The sequence below is a fragment of the Panthera leo genome, chromosome C1 (assembly GCF_018350215.1).
Source record: "Panthera leo isolate Ple1 chromosome C1, P.leo_Ple1_pat1.1, whole genome shotgun sequence".
Classification (NCBI taxonomy): Eukaryota; Metazoa; Chordata; class Mammalia; order Carnivora; family Felidae; genus Panthera; species Panthera leo.
The window spans coordinates 18819220-18843646 of NC_056686.1; the positions used below are offsets into that span (position 1 = coordinate 18819220).

The 24427-nt window shown below is 45.0% G+C and overlaps 1 protein-coding gene across 1 annotated transcript in view; it reads left to right on the forward strand.

The window, feature by feature from the left end:
* The first annotated feature begins 8772 nt into the window (after positions 1–8772).
* Positions 8773–24427, forward strand: part of MACO1 (macoilin 1) — a 63589-nt gene continuing 47934 nt past the window's right edge. Inside the window, exon 1 of the mRNA XM_042950071.1 lies at positions 8773–9011. Coding sequence (XP_042806005.1) covers positions 8932–9011 — 80 coding nt within the window. The 5' untranslated portion in view covers positions 8773–8931. The remainder of the gene's footprint in view (positions 9012–24427) is intronic.

Sequence of the window (24427 nt, forward strand, 5' to 3'; positions counted from 1 at the left end):
GGCTCTGCTGGCCTGTCTATGGAGTTAACACAGGAGCAGAGGGACTAGGACAGGGAGGGGGAAGAAATGCACTTATTCCAACATGAACTCATTCATTCGCTATTTATTTATTCATTCCACAAGTAGTTGCTGCGCTCCTACTCTACGGCAGGCACTGTGCTCAGTTTAGAAGATGCCATTCATGGGGCGCCTGGGTGGCTCAGTCGGTTGGGCGTCTGACTTCGGCTCAGGTCATGATCTCGCGGTCCGTGAGTTCGAGCCCCGCGTCGGGTTCTGTGCTGACAGCTCAGAGCCGGGAGCCTGCGTCGGATTCTGTGTCTCCCCCTCTCTCTGCCCCTCCTCTGCTTGTGCCCCGTCTCTCACTGTCTCTCACAAATAAATAAATGTTAAAAAAAAAAAAGAGAGAGAGAGAGGGCATTCATTCACTCAGCACCCAAACATAAGAACCCTCCTTTGCTCGTTACTTCAGTTTCCCTCACCAGACAGGTAGAGAACGGGTCAACACTCCTCTTTTATAGATGGGGAAACTAAGGCTCAGAGGGGGATTTGGATTCACAAAATTTCTCTTTAATACCTTACCACCTCAGAAAGGGCACCCAGTGAGTGCTTCACAAGGACGTATTGAACAAGAAGGAATGAATGAATGAATGAATGAATGGAAGCAAAGCACAATACTAAGCCCTGAGGACGATACAGACAGGGCCCAAGGGGAACTTCTCAGAGTTACACAGTTGAAATTATTTATATTTGAATCTGTATTTAAATCTACTTGTTTGTAAATCTTTTAAGGGGTAGATGGGGGAATAAAAAGGAGACTTGGGTCCAGCTCTAGTAAAAACCTGGCAGGGTCCTGCCCCAGCCCTAGGCTGTGGTTGTCTCCAGCCCTACTCACCTCCTCACAGAGCAACCCAGGATCCCGCCTGGGGCATGAGTGGTTGTAGCTCATTGGAGGCAGGCCACCAGCCTCAGCACCCCTGTCCCACAGCCTTCAACAGTCCCTTGAAATGGGATTTAGAGCGCCTGGGATCCAGTTCTGACCCTGCAGCTAATTTGGTAGGCTCACATCCCTGTGGCTAGCAGAAGGTCGGACGTATAACAAGCATAAAGAAAGAGAGGGAGGGAGGAAGGGAGGGAGGGAGGGATTGAAGTTTTCTTGCTTTCAACACTGGCCCCAGCCACTGGCCACTGAGTATAGACTGAATTTGTGAGGCCTCAGATAATAAAACTAGACTAGGAGTTGCAGGGAGGCACATTTGGGCCCAACATGAATGGATCCTGTATTGACCATTACAGCTGTCCAGTGAAACAGGCTGCTCATGAGGTAGTAAACACCCTGTCACTAGAGGAATGTAAACAGAAGCTGACGGTTATTTGGCAGTGAGGTCTCAGAAGTGACTCATATGTGATTTGCAGGGGATTTGAATCACCCAGTAGAATCTTGTCATTTTGTTTTTCGATGCATAGACTCACACCCAGAAGGCCATACCCAAGGTCGTACAGGCAGTGGAAATCAGTTCATTCTTGCTCAGTGCGGCTTATTTGTAGAAGAAAAAAATCAAAAATAAGCTGAATGTCTAATAGTAAGGGACAGGTAAATAAACTACGGGCCACACATCTTGCCAGTAAAGCCATGGTTCTGAACATATGTGGAAACGTCGAGAAGAATTGCTTTTAAGGTGTATCAAAAGTGACACAGAGGATACACTATTTGGTAGAAAAAGCAAGTAATAATACAGTATGTAAGGTATGTTCCCATTTTTGTTAAAAAAAAAAAAACAAACCAATATATTAATGAATTCAGCCTGTAAACCACGGACACTGGTTTCTTTTGCTTTAGCTAAGCCCTCTTCTAATTCTAGAAGTCTAGGAAAGGAGGCTTCCCAGCCCCCTGCCACCTGAACAGTAGCAACAGAGAGAAGGTGCCCTGACCCCTAGAGATCAGGGACAGAAGTCTCCATTCCCTCATGATCATCCCCTGGTTCTGATTTCTGGCCTTCCTTAAGGAGGAACTCCCCCGTGTGGGGGATAAATAAGGCCCTGGCTGGCCTGGGTCCTGTACCAGCAGCTTGTAAACCAGGCAGCTGGACCCACCTGCCCAGGGGCACCAAATGTCAGCCAGATGAACACTAAAGATTTTCAGTCACTGCCAGCCCCTGTGCCTGGAGCCCCCCTGATGGTTGTTTACAGGCTGGCAGACTCAATGTGGGCAGAAGCCGGTTCCACAGCACCTGAAACCCCTGTGGGTCCTGCCCCTGCCCCAGTGAGGGACTGGCTGCTCCACGAGAGGACCAAGCTCCTTGCCAAACAGGCTTTCTTTAATGAAGGGAGGTGTCCCCCACCCTGGACCTCTCCCAGCAGATTTGTCAAAAGCACCATTTTCTTTCTTTCTGCCCCTCTAACGCTTGCAAAAGGTCCCTGTTTTCTGACTACTGTTCCAGACACTCTGTCTCCAAATCACCAAGGCAGTTCACCTGGTACAAGAAAGCACAGGGATTCGAGGGCAGCTATGTCCTAAAACAAATACAGTGGGTGGCTCAGTCGGCTAAGTGTCCGACTCTTGATTTTGGCTCAGGTCATGATCTCACGATCCTGGGTGTGGAGCCTGGTTAAGATTCTCTCTCTCCCTCGCCCTCTGCCCCTCCCCCACTTGCTCATGCAGGCACACGCACTCTCAAAAATAAGTAAATAATAAAACAAAATTTAAAAACCCCAACACAGTTCAATGTTACTTGCCAAATCTAGGCGGGTTGTAAATGGCTTTCCGTCGTAGAATTCTTTCAAACCTTTTTGGCGTACGTTAGAAATTTTCCCTAAGAAAATGTTGGGGAAAAAGCACGGTGCGCACCTGCTGCTCCTCCTGCCTGAAACCCTCTTCCTGCCAGATAACCCCTCCCGCTCTCAGCAGCTCAGACCCGAGCAACGTGAGAACAGGGACTTTTGACTATTGCAGCTCAGCACCTAGTGTCTGGTCCGTAGTAGGTGATCCATAAATATTTGTTGAATAAATAACAGCTGCCATTTCCAGAATGCCAAGCACTGGACCCAGCATTCCGCATACGTCATCTCGTTTTCTTTTCCCCTCAAGCCTCTGAGTACAGGCACCGTCTCTTATGGATGAAGGAACTGTTGCTCAGAAAAGGCTTGGGAGTGCTCAAAGTCACACAGCCAATAAATGGTAGGGTTGGGACTCAACCCACAGCCGTGTGACGCCACGGCTTATGCTGGTGACTCCTTTGCAATTCTGCTTTCCGTTTAGTAACCCACTCACAGTCTCAATTTCCTTATGAGTCAAAGAAGACGAGCTGCTCTGCTTTCCTCACGGGGTGATTACAAATGTGAAGCTACGTAAGCATGAGCGGCAACCGGGTTATTGAAATGAAGGTGGGCAAGGGAGGCCATGCCTGCGGCAATCTGATCCGAGCGACCAGCCTCCCTCTAGGTGCAATGAATCAAGGCAGAGAGACTGCAGAGTTCCCACGTAATCATGCGTTTTCTGAAAAACAGGACTCCGTGGGAAGACTCACCATGCCGTCCTCATCTGAGTGAAGCATTGTAAAGCTCAGTCACCGGCAGTGACCGAGGAAGTAGGTGGGTCCTCCGTTCCCTCTCTGGAAGTTTGTCCACGCCAAGGGTGTGATCCTGCTCTGGCCATGCCCGTTTAAAGGGTGGCTAAGTCCATCATTCATTCATTCCACAAACGTGAGCTCCGGAGTCGGCCAAGCTGGGTTCAAATCCTGGCTCTGCAAATGATCGGCTGTGCGAACTTGGGTAGGATGATGGGTATCTCTGAGTCTGTTTCCTCATCGGTAAAGCAGGGAGAATCAGTGTCAACCTCATAGGGCGGTTGTGAGGATTGAGTGAGTGTAAGTGTCATGTAAGTGACATGTAAGTGAGTGAGTGAAGTTCATGTAAGTGTCAGAAGCATAGAAAATGCTCCATAAATGTTAGTAATTATTATTATTGCATGGGGTGGGCAGATTTACCGTAGAAAACTTCGAAAATTCAGACATGCACAAAGTTTACATAAAGCACCCGCGATTTTTAATATCTCCTAAAACCAGCTCTCCTTCTTTTTGTATATTTGTCTGATTTTTTTTTCTATTCATGTGAACGTATGCCTTGTTTTTTTCCCCTACAAAAGTGGGATTATATAGCACATACTGTGTGCTAACTCGCTCTTTTCACAAAGAATGTATCATAAGTAATTTCCAAGCCAGGAACATCTTTCTATAACACTAAATCACGGTGGCTAAGAACTCAGGCTCTGATACCAGAATTTCTGAGTTTGAATCCAGGCTCTATCACTTACTGTGTGACCTTAGGCAAAGAACTGAATTGCTCTGTGCCACAGTTTTCTCATTTGTAATATGACTCCAGTAATAATCTCTACTTCATAGGGTTGCTGCAAGGATTAGATCAGAGTGCATACGGTACCCAGTGCATATGTACATGGTAAGTGCTGTGTGTCACCATTCTCCAGGCCACACTGACTTCCATGGTAAGGATGTGTGATCATTTGTTTGGCCAGTCCCATTTGTGGGGTTTTCTGGGTTATTCTAAACACCACAATAAATATCCTCCATTAACAGGGTTCTCTGGGGGACACAGATACATGTATAAGAGGTGACCATCCCGGGGCGCCTGGGTGGCTCAGTCAGTTGAGCTACTGACTTCAGCTCAAGTCATAGCTCAAGGTTTGTGGGTTCGAGCCCTGCATCGGACTTTATGCTGACGGCTCAGAGCCTGGAGCCTGCTTCTGATTCTCTGTCTCCCTCTCTCTGCCCCTCCCCTGCTTGTGCTCTCTCTCTCTCTCCCTCTCTCTCTAAGAAACGAATAAACTTCAAAAAAAAAAAAAAAAGAGGTGGCCACCCCAACGTCTGGACTTTTCTGTGACTCCTGTGGGACAGGAAAAACATTAAAGGCAGCTGGGCCAGGCCTGCCCGGTGGACTTGAGAAGATCAATGCTATTGAAAGAGGTGGGAATGTCATTTTCTTATTTGTGAATCAGGGTGTGATGGTTACTCTCCAGGCTATTCTGAGCTACTCTGAGCTCAGGTGAAGCTCAAGTGCAAACCCCAATCCCTTGCCCATCAAGAGTCCCAGGAGAAGAGGAGGGACAGACCTGAATTCTTGTTTGGGCCTTGGTCTTTTGAATGAGACCAAATGTGAGGTGCCTGGGCGGCTCAGTCAGTTAAGCGTCCGTCTCTCAGTTTCGGCTCAGGTCATGATCTTATGGCTTGTGAGTTCAAGCCCCACATCTGGCTCTGTGCTGACAGTGAGGAGCCTGCTTGGGATTCTCTCTCTCTCTCGCTCTCGCTCTCAATAAACAAACTTTTAATGAGAGCAAATGATTTCCCTTCCCTGTCTTACTCATCTGTAAAATGGCCACTGCTGATGTCCCCTGGTTCCTGACTGGTGGTGGAGGCATGGGGAGCTGGGGGCTCTGTGGTAGGCAGACGGCCTGCCTCATCTCTGCCCAGGTCTGTGCCCTTAGGGTCCCAAAGAGCCATTTGATGGCTCGGAGGGGAAAGGCTGGCACTTGACTAAAGCCCAAAGGGGCTTGGGCTAAGGTGGGCCAGAAAAAGAGATCGTCTGGCTGAGGCAGGAGGAGTAAAAGAGAAGAGAATGGAGAAGGACAGTCTTCTGATGGCCTGTGCTTGGGCTCTTGGCAAGAGGACAATTCCCATCATCCCTCTGCAGGTAATCGCCAGATCAACAACCCTCATCATCAATAACTATCTACAAGCACCAGAGTACGTGCCTCTAGCATCAAAGCTTGCTCTCATTCAGCTGTTCCTTGAGCTAAACTGTTCTACCAAGCCAATTGCATAACTTTATTTTCTCTGAGCCTCAGTTTTCTCATCTGTAAAATGTAGCTAACATGACCTGCCTTTAAACATAGGGCTTGAAGAGTCTCCGGAGGGGATCTTGGCACAGGACGTGCAGGAACTCAACACCAGCGAGTTGAGACTGGAACCCAGACCTCCAGATTGCTTCTTCTCAGACCATCTCCCTGAGATCTCTGTCCTTTTTCTTTCTCCCACGTAGCCCTATGCCCAACAGTAACTTCCAGGCACTCCACACGTTTGCCACAGCATGGAATGCCCTTGTTGGGATGGTAGGCTAGGCAATGAGTTTCAGAACAATGGCACGACTCTCCTAGTGCCTCTGTCATCTTTTCCCTGGATTACTCACCTATTGGTTCCACGGTGTGCCTTGGCACTGTCCTGGATAACAGGGACATAAGGAGGAGTGGAAAAGACCACGGATATGGCCCTGTTATCACCTTCCGAGTGGGTTGTTGGTCTCTGGCCCAGGTAATCTGGAACCTTGAACTCGTGGATCCTGGAACCTGGATCTCACCACGTAACTGTCCTTCCTAATGCATTCAGGCCTCCAGCGTATTGATTTAGGCCTGCTCGTATCCACTTCCGTGAAACAATTCACCTTGGCAGCCGAGGCCTTTTTCTGCCGCTCCAAACAGAGCATTCCATTCAGACCCTTTCACAATGATGGGCAGCCGTGGTGAAAGTTTGAGCTCACAGAAGTGTGTTATCCTTGGCCACCAGTGCCGCTTTATCAACATGCTGGAGAGAGGTAAGGGATAAAAAACAAGTATACTATTAACAGTAATTGCTTGCTGCTACCTGCTGCATGCCTGGCCCTGAAAGTTCATCATCCTGTAAGCCTTCAAACATACCTGAGTGGAAACAGAGGCTCTAAGATCCTGTAACTTGCCCAAGCTAGTAAGTGGCCAAGCTGGAATTTCAATCCCACTCTGAAAAAGCAGGTACTCCTGCCATTTTTCTAAAAAAAAAAAAAAAAAGCAGCTTTCTGAAGAAGCTTTCATCCTTGGTGGGTGAACAAGCCTCACCCAAGAAACCGTGAAATTAGGAGCAGCACTGCTCGAGATGCTCTGTGAGGGAGCAAAGGCAGGAAGGAGGGAAGAGGAGGTTGCAGTGGGTTGAGGCTTGCTGGCCTGGGCAGGCTTGGAAGAGGAGACTGGGTCCCTGGTGTGACGGCTCTGGATGCCATAATAAAGAGAATGAGTTTTCTTTTTCAGGCATCAGAGGATCTTTTAAAGATTTGTGCGCAGGATAAAGTAACACAGAGCAGATAAGCATGATGAATTTGATATAAATTAAAGTTCCTCCTTGGGGTGGGTGTTGATTAAGGGGGTGATTATATAGAGCAGGAAGAGGTCCACCCAACTCAGGACAAAACCAGAGGCCATCTACTTCCTGGAAGTTTTTGAAATGTGCTGAAGACCACCTCACAGTCCCACTGTTACTGTGTGGTTAAGCTGGTACAGCCCCTTGATAGGAGCTTTGGCAACCATCAAAAATACTTAGGAAGGATGCATAATAACATGGGAAAACAGAATACAAAGCTGAATTATCTAGTATGATCATTACTCTGTTCAATAATAGTAACAGTAATAGTAATAATAATATCAGCCATGGGGGGAAATAGGGCGAAAAAATTTAGAATGCTAACAGTGATCGTGTGAAGGTGATGAGATCCATGCGTATTTCTTCTCCCTCCAGCTACTTTTCGACAGCTTCCCAGTTTTCTTTAGTGACATTCTTTTTCAAAAGAATCTCTGCTGTCATTTCTCATAGTGATTTTGCCCTACCTACGTTGCAAGGGAGTAATGAGTATATGAACAAATCGACGCAAAGCACTCGGCACAAATTTTGTGCCTGGCACAACATCGGGGTTCTAGGAGGGTTGGGTGAGACGGGTCACTGGCCCGGCGTCCCAACCTCTGAGCAGCCTCTCGCCTGGCCCTCAGTCCCCGCGGCCCCGGCCCCTCGCCCGGGCAGACAAGTCCCCGACAGACATGTCGCCGACGCTCCCCCAGTCCAGCAGGCGCGGTGCCCACGGGGCCAGCCGCCCAGCCAACCCTGCGGACGTGGAGAGGGGGTCGCACCGCCTCACACACCCCCGGCAGCCCAGCGCGACGTCGCGCGCACCCACGGCCCCGCCCCCTGTGACGCGCACCCAGGGGGCGGGACCGCAGCGGCCCCGCCCCACGCCTCCTCCGATTGGCCGCCGCGCTGTCACCACTTCGCGGGGAGCTGGCAGGGTGTGTGTGTGTGTCCGTGTGTGTGGGGTTTGCTTTGTCATTCGTACCCCTGTCGCGCGCTGACGCGGCGGGCCTGGCCGAACGCTCCAGGATCCGCAGAAAGGGCCCCTGGCGCTGACCCCGGAGGCTCCTCGAGGGGGAGGATGCTGCGACCCCCTTACATAATGACGCGACTGACTGGAGCACATGTCAGCGCAGAAACGGCACATGCCGCAAACCCAGGCCTCCCGGTTTCATACGGTGCTAGTGATAGCCCGCAATGAATATAGCACGGTATGCTCTAGCGTGGATTATAATACAATGAAACGCAATCCAACAGTCATGAAGTGTACCTTCGCAATAAGGCAGAATATAGGATGTTATATTTATAGGGCCTATTTATAAGCCTCTATTTAAATCTTTTCTGATAGGCCCAAGCACGGACTCAGACACTATAATGATTGGCGCATTCTTCTGTCCTTCAAAGAGGCGGGTTCTAGAGTCCGTTTTGCCTCAGCGGGCCCTTGGATTGGCCGGCAGAGGCGTACCGGCGCCTTCGATTGGTCCCGAGGGCCGTCCGTCGGAGCCGAGGAGGCGGGGCAGACGGCTGGCTGGTGCTGGGGCGGGCGGGCCCCGGAATTGTCATTTCTTTGTTTCCGAAGGCGGAGGAGGCTCTGAGCCCCCCCCCTCCCCGTCCCACCCCCTCCCCCCGGGTGCTGGCTCCATGTCTGTGTGACCGGCCCCAGGGGTAGAGTCCAGGCCCGACGCGGGGCGGGCCGGCGGCGGCGGCGGCGGCGGCGGCTGAGGCTGAGGTGAGAGACGGCGGCGGAGGCGGCGCGGGCACCCGGCCCCCCAGCGGGAGGATGAAGCGGCGGAACGCCGACTGCAGTAAGCTCCGCCGCCCCCTAAAGCGGAATCGGATCACCGAGGGCATCTACGGCAGGTGAGCGGCGGCGCCCCCGCCTCCGCCCGCGCGGGCCCCGCGGCCCCCAGCCGGCTCCGGAGGGGCCCGGCCCCGTTATGTAACCCCGACTAGGCCGCACGCCCGCGCCGGGGGCTCTTCGGAGGAGCGCGGCCCGGGGGGCTCCGGCCGGCCCGCAGGGGTGCGCCCCGGGGGCGCGGGGCGTGGCGAGGGCCGCCGGCCGGGCGGGGAGGGCGCGGCGGGCGCCGGTCGAGGAAGCCGCCGCGCCGCCGTTGGGAGCGCCCCGGCCCCGCAGGGGGGAGGGGCGGCGAGCCCCCTCCCCTCCTGCGCCCCCAGTCCGCGCCGCGGGGCGCCGGGCGCCGCTCCCGGGGCCGCCGGGCCTCCGCTGGTCCCCCAGTTCCGCTCTGGCCTGGGAGTCGCCGGCCTGAGCCGGGAGACGCGTGGACCATATGCACTAGGGGGAAAGGCTGACAAAGTTGGGAGCAGACGGTGGCCCCACGGTCCCCGGCAGACTGGGCAGGTGGCCACGTTGCCCCTTCTTTCGCCCTCTACTTCTCTTACGGGATCTCAGACTTGGCACCGAGGGCTGAAGCCGATACCCCCTAATCATGCCTTGTGGCCCCGCTCCAGACTCCGAAGGAGCTGATGGTCATTTTTCCCAGCAAACATTATTTTGATCATTCCAGGCAGATAGTTTTCTTCGAACCTTTCACAGGAGATTTTCTCCAAACTCAGTTTTATTTTTCTAGCGAAAAAAAGCAATGTTTCTTTAAATAGAAATTGAATTCACTGTTCTGAGAGGGGGGAAGGACGACAACAGGTTCATGGGGCAACTTAGTGACAATCACAGCTTCCTAGGCAGAACTTGTATATGACTTATTTTCTGGTTCTTCTTAGAATGTTCATTCTAAACGGTACTGGCCTTGATAAAGCAATGATTTTAGTGGAGAAATAATTAGTTTACAAAGGAGAATGCTCAGCATGTGCATATGGGTTTAATTGAGTCTTTGTGGCATTTTACAATTTAGCTCTCCTAGCTGTGGGACTTAGAGAGAGGTAGCTGATGACACCCAGGTTGTCACCAAGCTAATGACCAAGTGTTAGCATAACTGTACAGCTTGCACATGCTGTTGTTTACATACGTGGAAGATTGCTTTTCACAAGCAGCTGAGTGATGTAAACAGGAGGGGTTTTCTTTATTTCAAGTTTAAAATCATTAAGAAGTCAAAGTATAAAGTTCTTCTGTGTATCTATCCTTACATATAGATATATCCTTATGTAATGAGCCGTAGATCATAGGAATAATTCATTCATTCAGAAAAAAAAATATATATATATATACACATATATATATATATATATTATATGGCAGGCCCTGTTCTAGCTACGAGAGTACAGCAGTCAGTAAAACCAGCCAAAATTCATGCTGAATCAATCAAACCTGACCATTTAAACTGAAAAAGTAAAAACCATTTTCCTACAAAGTTAATGGGTGGGGGAAATGTCTCTTCAAGTTACACACGCTATGCTTCTTGAATAAAGGATTTTTTTTTCTGCCCATTGAAAAAAGATTTGAACAACTTAATAGTGACACAAGAATAGAAAAAGCGTATTAAACAGAATTGTAGACCAAAGACAAGTGTGGCTTTGAATGGCTGCTATTTACAGTAACATATGAGGAGGTACCTTTATTTATAGAAAGAAGATTGGGGATCCCATATTGTTTACATGTCTTCTGTTGTATTTCACCGTCTCTTTATATTTGGACAAATGATGCCCAATTTAGTACCTACCTGGTAGTAACCACTCAATCAACATGAACAGTGTGAAGTGAATTCATTCTTAATGAAGATCTATTTATTTTAGTGATGATCTCTTGGAATTCGAATGTTCTTACGCTAAAGGTTGATAGTAAATACCCTATGCAAGTTATTCAGAGTTTCGCTATAAAATTTTAAAACCCCGGTAGCTCTCAAATCTGTTTACCCTTCTCTGTTTGGCATTTTTTTTAAGTTAAATGTTAATAAAAGACCTACATATATATTTACTGGTCTTTCCTTTTGGAGCATCATATATCAAATGAATGTTTTCATTCACTTACCTGTTTCTCAGTTTATAATATGGTGTATTGGCCCGAAGCACAAGATCATAGTTTTGGTTTTTTCCAATTCTGTTTTTTAAAAAAAGTTTAAGAAGTTCTCCTTTATTTCTAAAGCAAACAGAATGAGTGGGCTCGTTATGAATTACGGTGTTTGAGGATTTGTGAGTATCACATTTCTGTGATCATCCAATTTAACTATACTGAACTGTGTTTCCTACCATCTATTTACCCATTTTGTTTCTCAACATGTGGCCAATTTTGGTCTCATTAAACAGAGAAGTTTGGTTTTTTTCTGAGTCTCTGTGGACAGTTTTGATAACCACTATCTACTGTTTCACAGCATAACCTTTCATGAACATTATTTTCACGTTCTCAGTCTGCACAATGTTTTGAACCTGGGACGGCAAGGAGGCAGCTGTGATGAAGAGAGCCCTGGACTGCGGGCGTCGGGAGACCTGGGTTTGGACTCCCCATCCCAGCTCTCCCACTTTGAGTCCCAGTTCGCTCATCTGTCAAATGAGTCTTGAGGACCAAAGGAGATCACGTTCAGTTTGTGACACTCTGTAAATTCTAGCACGCAATACAAATATTATTTACCATGTTGTTGTTATCACAGTTTAACATGTTTGGTTTATCCTGTAAGGAGGCAAGAGAGACTAGAAGATTTGGTACAGCTATAAACAGAAGTTGAGTAGTCAAAACAGAGGGTGAGTTGCTTCTTGGTCTTGCTGAAAAAAATCCTGTTGCTGAGACGCTTTTAATCATGGGCTCCAATCCAGCAACTGTGACTGAGGTGATTGTCGAATGATAGGATTATTGTCTGTATAATGGCTGTGGTAGAATTGTTTCAGGGGCAAGGTAGAAGGAAAATGGATTGTAGACCTATCAACATGATCTCCATTTATATATGTGCCCTTTGTTTGAAAATTGAAATGTATAGAAATATGTGATTCTGGTCATATTAACAATCAAGAATAGGAGAAAAGAAACAGAAATGGTGATGGATTTCTTTTATATTACTAAGGGCTAAAATCCAATGTCACTTATAAACAGCCCAAGCCAGCACAGAGCCAGAGTAGGAATTTAGTGCTGGATAAATGTTGAGCGTGTGCATTAATAAATAAATGAATATAAATGAATGTATCCTACTTGGTTAAGGACCTGCGTTGCTCAGGGAATTGTGAAGGGTGTGGGATAAGGCATAGTTTCTTGTCTTCAGGGAGTTTACAGCAGACCGTCACAATGCCCTCTTAAATTTGCCCGGTGGTGTGGGGGTTCCAAAGAACTTCACGTGAAAATATTTTTGTTGCATTACATTTTAGCTTGCTATTTTGGTTGTTCACCGGATGCACTAACAGCTTAATTTTGCCCGGTGCTATTTTATGATGAAGTAGACGGTCGCCACTAAGTGAGGGAGTATTTGCTAACTCAGATGAGATAGATGTGAAAGTGCTTTGGAAATTGTGAAGAAAGGCCATTCATAAGAGAAAGTAAAATAAATGAGTCCACTTAACTGCGACATTTCAGAGGTCCTCGGGTTTTACGGCCGGGATCCTCTGCCCGCGTCTGCCTTCACACATGCACCAGACGCTCCCCACGGTAACATCTAATTACGTGCAGTGATTTCTCCAGGCCGGGTGGGGTTGGAGTGCTATGTAGTTTTGAAAAGCCTTAAGGGGATTCTGTGTGGTTTACCCACCTGTCACTCCGCCACACTCCCCACTTCCTTCCCCCTGAGAATTACTGACTTGATAATAGGAGGGTGAGACGAGGTGTGCTATGTAGAAGCCAGAGGCAGAAACGCTGAGGTTTAAAGTCTCTGCAGTCAAAATTGTTACTGACCCAAGTAAGCATAATAAGAATTTTAAGTAAGGCACCTGTGTTAAGCTTCGGGAAGCTATTTTAGATCTTCGTTACTGGTGGTTGAAGGAAGTGCCCCATCACTTGTGAATTTATGAATACTTCCTGTCATCGTGTGCTGGGCTCTGCGTAGCACGCTGCCTGAAGCGTGGGCAGCGCAGGACCGTAGCCCGCTCTTAGATTTGTATGTCTTAATGCCTTAAAACCAGAACCGAGGACTCAGGACTTCCCTGGCAGATACAATACCTTGTCCCATCTTTATTTCAGACCAGAGTTGCCTGACCTTTGACTTTTTCAAATGATCAACGTTTGCATCCTTCTCAGCTTCCTAATTTCCTCTTTTGGATCCCAGTCCGAATAATCTGATCTCCAGAGATTTCACTTTCCTGCTTTTCCTGCCTCTTTAATTAATGATGTTTCCTAAGTCTAGTTTTAGCCTCCTCTGGGCTATGCTTATTAAAGCCCCTAGAGGCTGGTATGACCCTTGGCTGCCTTGATTGTACATGTGTTCTGCAACCGAAACCCCAGATACCAATGTTGCAACCTCACAGCCTAAAAGCATTTTGGTAATCTCGGTAGGCTTTAACGGCAGCAACGCAGGACCTGACGTGAAAGTGATAAATTCGGTATGGTTTTAGAGCGGTGTTGGGGGAGGGGGTGAGGACAATGTAGAAATGGAAATGTTCTAACCTTTCCAGTGACGTGTTTACCTAATCCTTATTTTTGCAGTTTTCATGAAAGACATTTAAACAAATCTGCCATACTGGAGTTTTGTACTTCGTTTTTGCTAGTAGTGTACTACCTTTAAAAAAAAAAGGTACTTTCCTCCAAGTTTCATTTATGATTTTTCTTGCCTGAGTGCTCTTGGCAGTTTAGTTTCATTAGATGCTTTGAAAATCCCTTTAAATTCCTGCTACAAGTTGAGGCAGGGGAAGGAGGGAATGTGATCTATTTCAGATTATTCGCTTTAAAATTTTTTTTAACTTTTTTTATTTTAATTTTTGAGAGACAGAGAGCACAAGCAGGGGAGGGGCAGAGAGAGATGGAGACACAGAATCTGAAGCAGGCTTCAGGCTCTGAGCTGTCAGCACAGAGCCCGACGCTGGGCTCGAACTCATGAACGCGAGATCATGACCTCGGCCGAAGTTGGATGCTCAACCGACTGAGCCACCCAGGCGCCCCTCAGATTATTTGCTTTAAAGCTTCCTGTTTTATTAGTGATATTTTCCTTTTTCTTTGATTTCTCATGGCCTTTCTTGAACCTCACTAGATTTGGAGATTGATTTTAATGGGAGACTTAATAACCTATTATTTTCACTTTCTTGTTAGTTGTTTGCCAAATATCATGGAGCCAATCCTTGTTCTATAAGCACTTATATTTCCAGAGGCTTTTTCTCTGGCCGTTTCTCCCAGATCTGCGGGGTTTTTGTGTGTGTGTGTGTGTGTGTGTGTGTGTGTGTGTGTGTGTGTTTTGTTTGTTTCGTCATTTTCTAGGCCGTGATCCGGGTGATAACTTCAGGAGATATAACAAGATATAACATACCTCATGGAGCCTGGAGAGTCAGATAGAAATTTTATAAACATGGTTAAGACCTCAAAGTGAAATACTATAATTGGCTTACTTTTCTTTCTTCCTTTCTTCCTTTCCTCTTCTCCTCTCTTCTCCTGTCCTCCCTTCCTTTATTTCTTTATTTCTGTCTCTACACCCAATGTGGGGCTCAAACTCACAACCCTGAGATCAAGAATTGCAGGCTCTACCAACTAAGCCAGCCAGGTGCCCCTGGGTTACTTTTCTTGATGAAATTTAGTATGCTCTTCAATATATTACTTTTATTTTCTAGGCTTATAGATTTGGGTGTAATTATCTTACTTGGACCATTTTCAAGAAATAGGTCCAGAAGAAAAAAGTTGTGTGCTCAATCAACAAGCTACTTAAGCATAGTGGCAAATACCAACAGTAGAAACACATCTCCTTTGCTACACATTTTTTTTCCATCATGAATTTCTTCAAGTACCCAAGGAGTGACTGTTTCCTCAAGGTCTCTCACCTTTAGGCACATGGATCCCGGTAATAGAGACTTTAAAAAAAAAACAACGCAATCAACTGTTTGAATGTATTCTTTGAGGCTTTATATCTTTACTCTGACATTTAACTGATGTCAGGTTGGCCTCTGCTCATCAGCCTTCCAAAATGCTTATCATCCAGAGACTTTGAAGCCCCTTCATAACTCTGACCTTCATTCCTTTGTTTCTGCCTGCTTCTTTTAAGGGTGATGGACTCACGTTGAGTCATGGGATTGTGACGTCAGAAATAATTTATCCCTCGTCCATGTCTTCTGTTGCCTTTTCTTTTTTAGAGGCTTTGCATTTAAGTGGATTGAAACAGTGCAGCGAGTCCACTTTAGGTGTACCTGTTAGACATCACTGATTGATTTGCGCTGCTTGAGATCTGTTTCCTTACCTAGTACGGCGGAGGTGGCTGGAAACGGTTTAGCTCTGTTTTCAAATTATATTATTACTTTTTTCATCTTCAAAACACTTCCTCTTTTTTTTTTTTTTTTTTAACGTTTATTTATTTTTGAGACAGAGAGAGACAGAGCATGAACGGGGGAGGGTCAGAGAGAGGGAGACACAGAATCCGAAACAGGCTCCAGGCTCCGAGCTGTCAGCACAGAGCCCGACGCGGGGCTCGAACTCACGGACCGCGAGATCGTGACCTGAGCCGAAGTCGGCGGCTCAACCGACTGAGCCACCCAGGCGCCCCTTCAAAACACTTCTAAAAGCCAAATAAGCTACTCAGTACTAAATTCAGTATTTTGCCTATCTTGTAGTGAGGACACTTGAGTTCTAGAGAGGCGAGTGCCACGTTCATGGTCAAACAAAAACTCCTGTCTCAGATGAGAGAAATACTAAGGTTGGAGTCTTCTTTCTCAGGGGTAATAAGCATTATTTTCTTATCTTGCTCTAGGCCTGACAACCTGTATACGTCATGGTTCATTGTATTTATGATTTTTTTTTTAAAAAATGAGTTGTCGGGGTGCCTGGGTGGCTCAGTCGGTTAAGCGTCCGACTTTGCTCAGGTCACGATCTCGCGGTCCGCGAGTTCGAGCCCCGCGTCGGGCTCTGGGCTGATGGCTCAGAGCCTGGAGCCTGCTTCTGATTCTGTGTTCCCCTCTCTCTCTGCCCCTCCCCCGTTCATGCTGTGTGTCTCTCTGTCTCAAAAAAAAAAATAAATGTTAAAAAAAAAATTAAAAAAAAAAATAAAAAATGAGTTGTCTTTTTATTTTTGAATTACATGTTTCCTTATTACAATGACCGTTCTAAGAGTGTGAATTTTGCTGGAAAGCAGTCTTGAGTTGTCCCATCTTTTGTGCCATAGTTATTTCTGTAAAGAACATTTGACTTAATTTTTTTTTCTGCAGAGCTTCATAGTGTGTTTACAAATTAAGTTTATAAATTCATAGTTTACGAATGAGATACTGGGGATGTATTCTTTCCTAAAGTACATCTCATTTTTTAAAAACTTGGTCCTGTTGGAAAAATTAAAGAATTATATAATTTGAATATACACATAGGAAAGGATATAAAGAAGGAAAATGATATTTACTGAATATCTAATGTGAGATGAGAAAGTCCAGTATGAGGAATAATTGTATGGGCTTTAAGTCATATGAACTTGAGTTCAAGGAATGTCCCCGACCCTAGTTATGTGATCTTGAACAAGTCATTTACTTGCTTTCTCTCTCTGTTTTCTCATCTATAAAATGAGAATAGTAAATAAGACCACCTAGTTTACAGGACTGATATAAGGGCAATTGAGATAAGTGACATAAAGAACTTAGCATAATGCCTGACACAGAGAGCTGCTCGGAAAGTTATTTGCTGTTACTATTTTTTTTTCTCTTCATTCTTTTATTTTGTTCCAGTAAGGGTATTAGCTTCAGTTTCATATGTGAGGAAACCAAGTTTGCCCCAAGTTTAGTTCCTTTGATAGAGGCCCATATCTGTCTAACCCCAAAGTCTGTTCTCTTTTTTGTTGCACAGTATGGTACTGCTTCATCACTTCTGAGTGTCATGCATGTGTAATAATTCATACGGAGCTCTCAAGTCTCTACTACATGTAGGGCAAGTGTCATTGTCCTCATTCTCCAGGTGAAGCAACAGTTACCAGGAGCCTTTTTTAAATGAGAATCTCTGTTAAATTAAAAAAAAAAAATCAGTATAGATATGACAACAATGCAAAATGTGATTCTGGACCAGGATATGTCGATGGCTCAATCTCTATTTATTCATCTGTTGCTTCAAAGGACATCAGTGAGATAATTACTGAAATTTGAATAAGGTCTCTAGATCAGGTAATAGTAACATATCAATGTTAATTTCCTGACTGATTAAAAAAAATAACCAATATGTATGCATGGTAACAGGGGGAGCATGATAACAGAAACTTGATAACTTATTTTATCATTTATGGAATCTAGGCGAAAGATAGGAGGGAATTCTTTATACAATTCATGCAACTTTTCTGTAAGTCTAAAGTCATTTCAAAATGAAGAGTTAAACAAATAAAAGTAGTGAGGGGGTACCTGGGTGGCTCAGCTGGTTAAGCATCCGACTCTTGATCTCAGCTCAGGTCTTGATCTCAGGGCTGTGAGTTCAAGCCCGTGTTGGGCTCTGCACTGGGCATGAAGTCTACTGAAAAATAAAATAAATAAAAGTAAAAATATGACAATGTATTAGCACAATGCAACAGACCTTAGTGCTCCTGCTCTGGGATAATCACTATTACATAGTTTTTAATTATTGTTCTTCTTTCTATATAAGCAAATGGGTATATTTCTTTCTTAACAAAAGTAGGATTCCATTTTACATAAAAGTTTCTTGGCTTTTCTCCTCACTTAATCTCTTCTCCATTTCTTACAATAGAAATGTATTTAGGGACGCCTGGGTGGCTCAGTAGGTTGAGCGTCCGACCTCGGCTCAGGTCATGATCTCACAGCCCATGAGTTCGAGCCCCGCGTCGGGCTCTGTGCTGACAGCTCGGAGCCTGGAGCCTCCTTCAGATTCTGCGTCTCCCTCTCTCTCTGCCCCTCCCCCACTCATGCTCTGTCTCTGTCTGTCTGTCTCTCTCTCTCTCTCTCTGTCAAAAATAAACATTAAAAACTAAAAAAAAAAAAAAGTATTTATTTATTTTTTTTAGCAACAGTACAACATTCCACATAGAACTCACTCTGTTCTCTGTGGTCTCCAAACCCCTATTCCTGTGCTCTTTCAACAGTGCCCTGCAGCCTCTAGGTTCCTGGATCCTCAGGTTTCTTTCTTATGAAATGGTAATAACTACCCTGCCTATTTCACAGTTGTAAGGCTAAAATGAGATAATTAACATGAAAGCATTGGGAAAAATTACACGTGTGGTGTAAGTGTAAGGTGTGATTAGGTGCGTGATTACTACCGTTGAAGATACGAAGTGTCTTCAACACAAGATACTGTGGCTTGTTCTCTTTCTCCTCATGTGCCTCTGCCCCCTCCCCATCCCAAACCTCATAGAGTCCACACTGTCAGAGGTGTGTGTGTGTGTGTGTGTTTTAGATGAAAGTGTTTTTGAAACAGAATTTCTAAAACTCTAAATATTCTCCAGCAGCTTTAGGTTCCAGTACCTGTCCTTGATATCTCTGTAGTCCATATAGTCCTTCGTAAAATACTATACCACACAATTCTTAAAAAATTCTTAAAAGCTTTTTTAAGTGATTTCTATCCTAGTTTTTCTTTTTAAATTGGTTGTATTTTACAGTAGATTTGTCACCGCGGTGCCTGTATATGTATATATATATATATATGTATGAGTGTGTGTGTGCGTGTGTGTGTGTGTGTGTGTGTAATTGACTCTCGAAAAGTTCTCTTTGCGGTCTGCAGGAGGACTAGAATAGAAAAGACAAGTAAGGAGCAGCTTAGGTCTTCTCAGACTGTCCCTCCTCTCTGGATTGCACACCGGGATGCAGGTGCAGAACATAGCAGTGGGTCTAGACCATTTGATCTTGATGCTTGTGCACAACTTTCTATAGTCCACCATTTCTCAGTTGTTTTTGTCTCAGGACCTCTCTCCGCTCTTGGTTTGTATGGGTTATAGCTATCAGTATTTGCTATATTAGAAATTAAGACAGAAACTTTTTTTAAGTTTATGTATTTATTTTGCGAGAGGGACGGCGCAAGTTGGGGAGGGGCAGAGAGAGAGGAGAGGGAGAATCCCAAGCAGGCTCCGTGCTGCCAGCACAGAGCCTGATGCGGGGCTTGAACTCCTGAAACCGTGAGATCATGACCCGAGCCGAAACCAAGAGTCGGAAGCTTAACTGACTAAGCCACTCGGGCTCCCCATGAAAGAAACATTTTAAGAATTACTAGTTCATATAAAAATAGTAATAAACCCATGAGAAGGGTGGTGTGGCTCTACATTTTTGCAGATTTCTGTAATGTTAGTCTTAACAGAAGACACTTTGAGAACTCCCGCTGTAGGCAGAGCCAGTGGCAGGTAGGCCAAATGGAATGATAGTCCGGCACCCAGAGCAAGACTGATTAGTGATTAGATTCGTTTGTTCCTAGTGAAGGAGAAAACAGATTGGGAGCATGTGCATGGTAATCTTTGGAGCAGAAGCTGTGTTTGTTTTGTTGGTTGATGTTGCTTTGTTTAAATACCCTTCCCAGTCATCTGTGCACGATCTCTCCATCTACCTTCATTTTAAGTGTGTGCTTTGGTAAAGGCCTTACTGTCGATTCTGAACACTCTTGTGCATTGTAGGTCATTCATTCGACAAATATTTGTTAAGCTTCTGCAGTGTGCGGGTGCTCTGCCGGGCACTGAGGCTAAAGCAGGGAACAAAATAGGCAGCTCTTTTGTTCTGGTGGACTTTACTTTTAAACAGTGAATGAAATAAAATACTACTTATTTATAATTGCGAGTAAACGTTCTTAGGGTCCAGGATGCTGTGTGAGCATATCACGGGGCACCAGTCTTCACTTTGGGATCACGGAGACCTTTTTTAAGGAAGTGACGCTCATGCTGTGCACTGAAGGGCGAGAAGTTATTAGAAGTGCGTCATGTGGTTACGTTGTACTTTGGTAGGGATCTTGTCTGTAACTCAGAAAGAAAGGTAAGAAAATGGACGAATTAACCTTAAACAGTGTTCCTAGTTGAGGGAAGGAGAGCTAACGGTTTGGAGAGAAGAACTGATAATCCGAGGAGATGGTTGTTTTCTTTCTGAGACATTGTGGAGTTCGGTGCTGGTACCATAAGAGCGAGAAGTTTATATGACGGGACAGTACTTCTCCAGTTTTAATGTACACACACACGGTCTAGGGATCTGGTGACCACGAACGCTTCGATGAAATAGGTCTGAGGCGGGCCCTGAAATACCGCTCTTCTGAAAACCTCGTCCTTAATGCTGATGCTGCTGGTCCCTGGACCACACTTGGAGTAGCAGGACTGAAATCATACATAATAAGATTTCAGCAGGAATATCAGCTGGACAAGACTGGAGGAATATTCTAGAGGTGATGTCGAGTAGGGAGAGGTATTTGATAACAGACAAGACAGCAGTTTGGTGTAAGAAGTATCATGCTACGTACTGAAAGCTAAAAGCAGTTCACGGTTGCTGTCTGAGAGGACGGGAAAGCTAGGAATTGAGATAGATGGCCACTAGCACAGCCAGTGAAGTGTTCTAGAGAGTCATTTCTGTGGTGAGGACCAAGTGAACTAAATGGCCATTAGTCTGCCGAGGGAAAAGGTCAGGTACTGAGGATTGATGGCCACACTATGGTAATTATGTGGGCTCCAGAAAATGATCTAAGTGACAAGCAGCTAGTGGTAGCAGAGAGCAGGTGCACTTTACTTGGAAAAAGAAAAATGTCCAATACTACTTCTCATTAATCATAAATGATTAATCCATAGGTGGAGAGTATTGCTAAATAGGTTCAGGTAAAAAATGGTTGTAAATGGCAAGGGCAGGAATAGAATGTGTGTGGGGGGGGTCGGGGGGGTACTTAGAGCTAACAACCCCTTTGAAAGAGTCACCGCCATTAAGCCTGATAATTACACACGTCACTTCTTTATTTCACTGGCATCTAGAACAGAAGCACGTAAGGCCATCAAAAGACACTATTGGTCTGCCTTTGTTTCATTATATTATTATGAAAACTATCTTTTTGTTGCAGTTATGCTTTATATTTTTGTTCAAGACATTTTATAGTTATTCGTAAATGTATTTGGATCAGAGAAAGTAACATCAGGCTATGAACCATGTTACGAACTGTATGCATAAAAATCTTTTATATTTAATCATATTTTCTTCATGGTTTAAAAGAAATATTGTGGAATGCTATAATGGCTTAAAACCTTATTTTCTGTCCCTTTAGAACGTCATCTCTTTGGATTTGGCAAAATCTTATGACCTTCAAAACATGGAAGGAAAGGAATTAGTTAGGGTGTCTACACGGAGAGTAGTCATTTTCGATTACTCGTCTTTTGGCTTTTTTTTTTTTTTTACAGGTACCTATAGAAGGATAATAAGCATAATTTACTGATAGAAAGAACTAAGTGAATACTGAATCAGGCAATTGTCTTAAACTTTCTAAAACCCCGAAGACGGAAAGGAATCAATTCAGTACTAGTCCCAAAGTAAAATCAACTTCTTTTTAAGACGAGTAAATTATTTATTTGCATATATTTAAAAGTGTGGCCAAATACATAATGTAAAATTTGGCATCTTAACCATTTTTAATGTCCAGGTCAGTAACCACATGTATATTCACACGATTGTGCAACTAAACTCTAGAACTCTTCTTGTAAAACTCGTAAAATCTACTTTGTTGATTAGATCGCCTCTTGATTTTTAGAGGCAGGTGCTCCTAAAAGGGGAGCCTGACGAAAGTTGAGGGTACGGCATATGTTTGTGAAAGATCAAGTTTCCTTAGATATCTACACTTCTAAACTGTGACTGAGAACTGGGTGCCAAGGAACACGAAAAGCATGAAAGCAGTTTTTTGAAAAGATACGAAATATATGAAAAGGAACCCCTATGAAGTCACAGACTTGGAAACGAGTAGTCACTGTTACAAAGATGATAACTTTTGTATTGCCTTAGGTTTAGATGATTAGGTCATGAAAAAGTATTCAACAGCCTGTCAGTCTTTGGATAATGGCTATCTAACTAGTGCAGTAGGATGTTGCTGGCCGGACAGGGGGGCTGCCACGCCTGGGGAGCGTTTGGGGCAGAGAGTGGTACTCACCTTCACCTGGGAGCGGCGTCAACTCCACAAGTTGACGTACTCGCCACATCTCCTTCAGCTGCAGTCTGGAGGCAGCCCCATGGGAAAAAGTGTTCACGGGAGAAGTAAAAAACATCTCCATGCATGCCATTTCTTAAATGCCTTAGAAACATGGCCGAGAGGCTATTATCATACTTCTTTAAAATCTAGAAACAATTCTAGACACAAGGAAAAAACCGTTCCGTTTGAAAGCCAAGCAGCTTGGAAAGCTGGTCTGAAACTAGATTTGTGTTCCCGCATGCCTATTCGGGACTCAGTTGTCTCTTCTAATAAAATATGTCTTGCTCTCCACTGGATCAGTGATAGATTTGTTGAGTGAGAATGGGGCCCCCATCGTCACCCGGCTAATATTGAGTCTAGGGAGATGAAACTAAAAGGTGGGACTTAGAATACAAGCCTGTTTTCTGGTTTGCCTTGGGTTCCTTGATTCTATTGCAGACCTCTTGATCGAAACCTATCATCAGAGCCCTAAGAGGTTCTATCAAGAGTTAGTATTAGAGGGGCGCCTGGGTGGCTCAGTCAGTTAAGTGGCCGACTTCGGCTCAGGTCATGATCTCTCGGCCGGGAGTTCGAGCCCCACGTCAGGCTCTGTGCTGACAGCTCAGAGCCTGAAGCCTGTTTCAGATTCTGTGTCTCCCTCTCTCTGACCCTCCCCCGTTCATGCTCTGTCTCTCTGTTTCAAAAATAAGTAAACGTTAAAAAAAAAAAAAAAAAAAGAGTTAGTATTAGAAATTGCCCCTAGTTGCAAATTATGCATCATTTTGCTCTTGTATCATTGAGGGTCATACATGTCTGTTCTTGACATCTTTTTGCCCTTGTGACTTGAGAGGGCACAGAAACAATCCTCAGTGCTGGATCCTGTTTTTGTTGCCCCCCGCCCCCAAGTTTCTAAGTTTTTTTGCAGCTTATTTTAATATATTTCAAAATGATTTATTGAAGTCTCGATTTTGGTGGTGGTGGTATATATTCAAACAGCTAATGTAATCGTATCAATATTGGAATATTTGTAGCACAAAGCAGCACGCAAGTTCTAGCCCAAGTCAAAGTGAGTGTTAGGTATTTTCAATCTATCTTACAAAAACCTTTTTTTTTTTTTTTTTTTCAATTTTTTTAACGTTTTTATTTATTTTTGAGACAGAGAGAGACAGAGCATGAACAGGGGAGGGTCAGAGAGAGAGGGAGACACAGAATCTGAAACAGGCTCCAGGCTCTGAGCCGTCAGCACAAAGCCCAACGTGGGGCTCGAACTCACGAACCGTGAGATCATGACCTGAGCCGAAGTCAGACGCTCAACCGACCGAGCCACCCAGGCACCCCATTTTTTTTTTTTTTTTTTTTTTTAATGCCTAGCCTTAGCCTGCTCCAGAATTGACTAGGTTAGGGACATAGAATTAGGCGCTTATTAAATAATAAGGGGCTTATTAATCTGAAGGCTACTCTCACCTACTATACAACTCATGAACTGGAAGAATGGACTTTGAGATTTTAATCCATTTCCTTGTTTTGAGCTACTGGAGTGGTTAAATATGTGTTCTGCCCAGTTTATCAAAGTGTGTTTCTATTTAACATATATCCAGAGGGAAATGGAAGCACATATTTGTATCTTAGCTAGAGCAAGGCTGAGATGCTTCAGGATTTTTTCTTTAGTGTACATTTTTTTAAGTTTATTTATTAATTTTGAGAGAGAGCGAGCGAGCCCAAGCAAGTGGGGGAGGGGCAGGGGAAGAGGAGAGAATCCCAAGCAGGCTCAGCACATCGGTGCAGAGCCTGACATGGGGCTCGAACCCACGAACCATGAGATCATGACCTGAGCCCGAGTCGGACACATAACCGACTGAGCCATCCAGGCACCTCTCTTTAAAGTACATTTTACATCCTTAGCAGTGATTGGCATCTGCTCCTGAAGTTCATTTCTTTCTGTTTAGGGAAGTCATTTGAGTTTTGTTTGGTTAATGCAGGTGAATAATACATAGAGAGGCAAGAGGAGAAAAGAGGGAAAAAGACAGAACCCTTCAAGCATGTAGGGATGTACATCAAGAATTTCAAAGACTCTTCAAGCAGCTGTAGAGGGGTGGGGAAACAGCAAATTTGAAGCCTTTCAACCGTGACATTTTCTTCTAATGAAGAATAGCCTGAAAGCTGTAATTTTGAGAGTGTT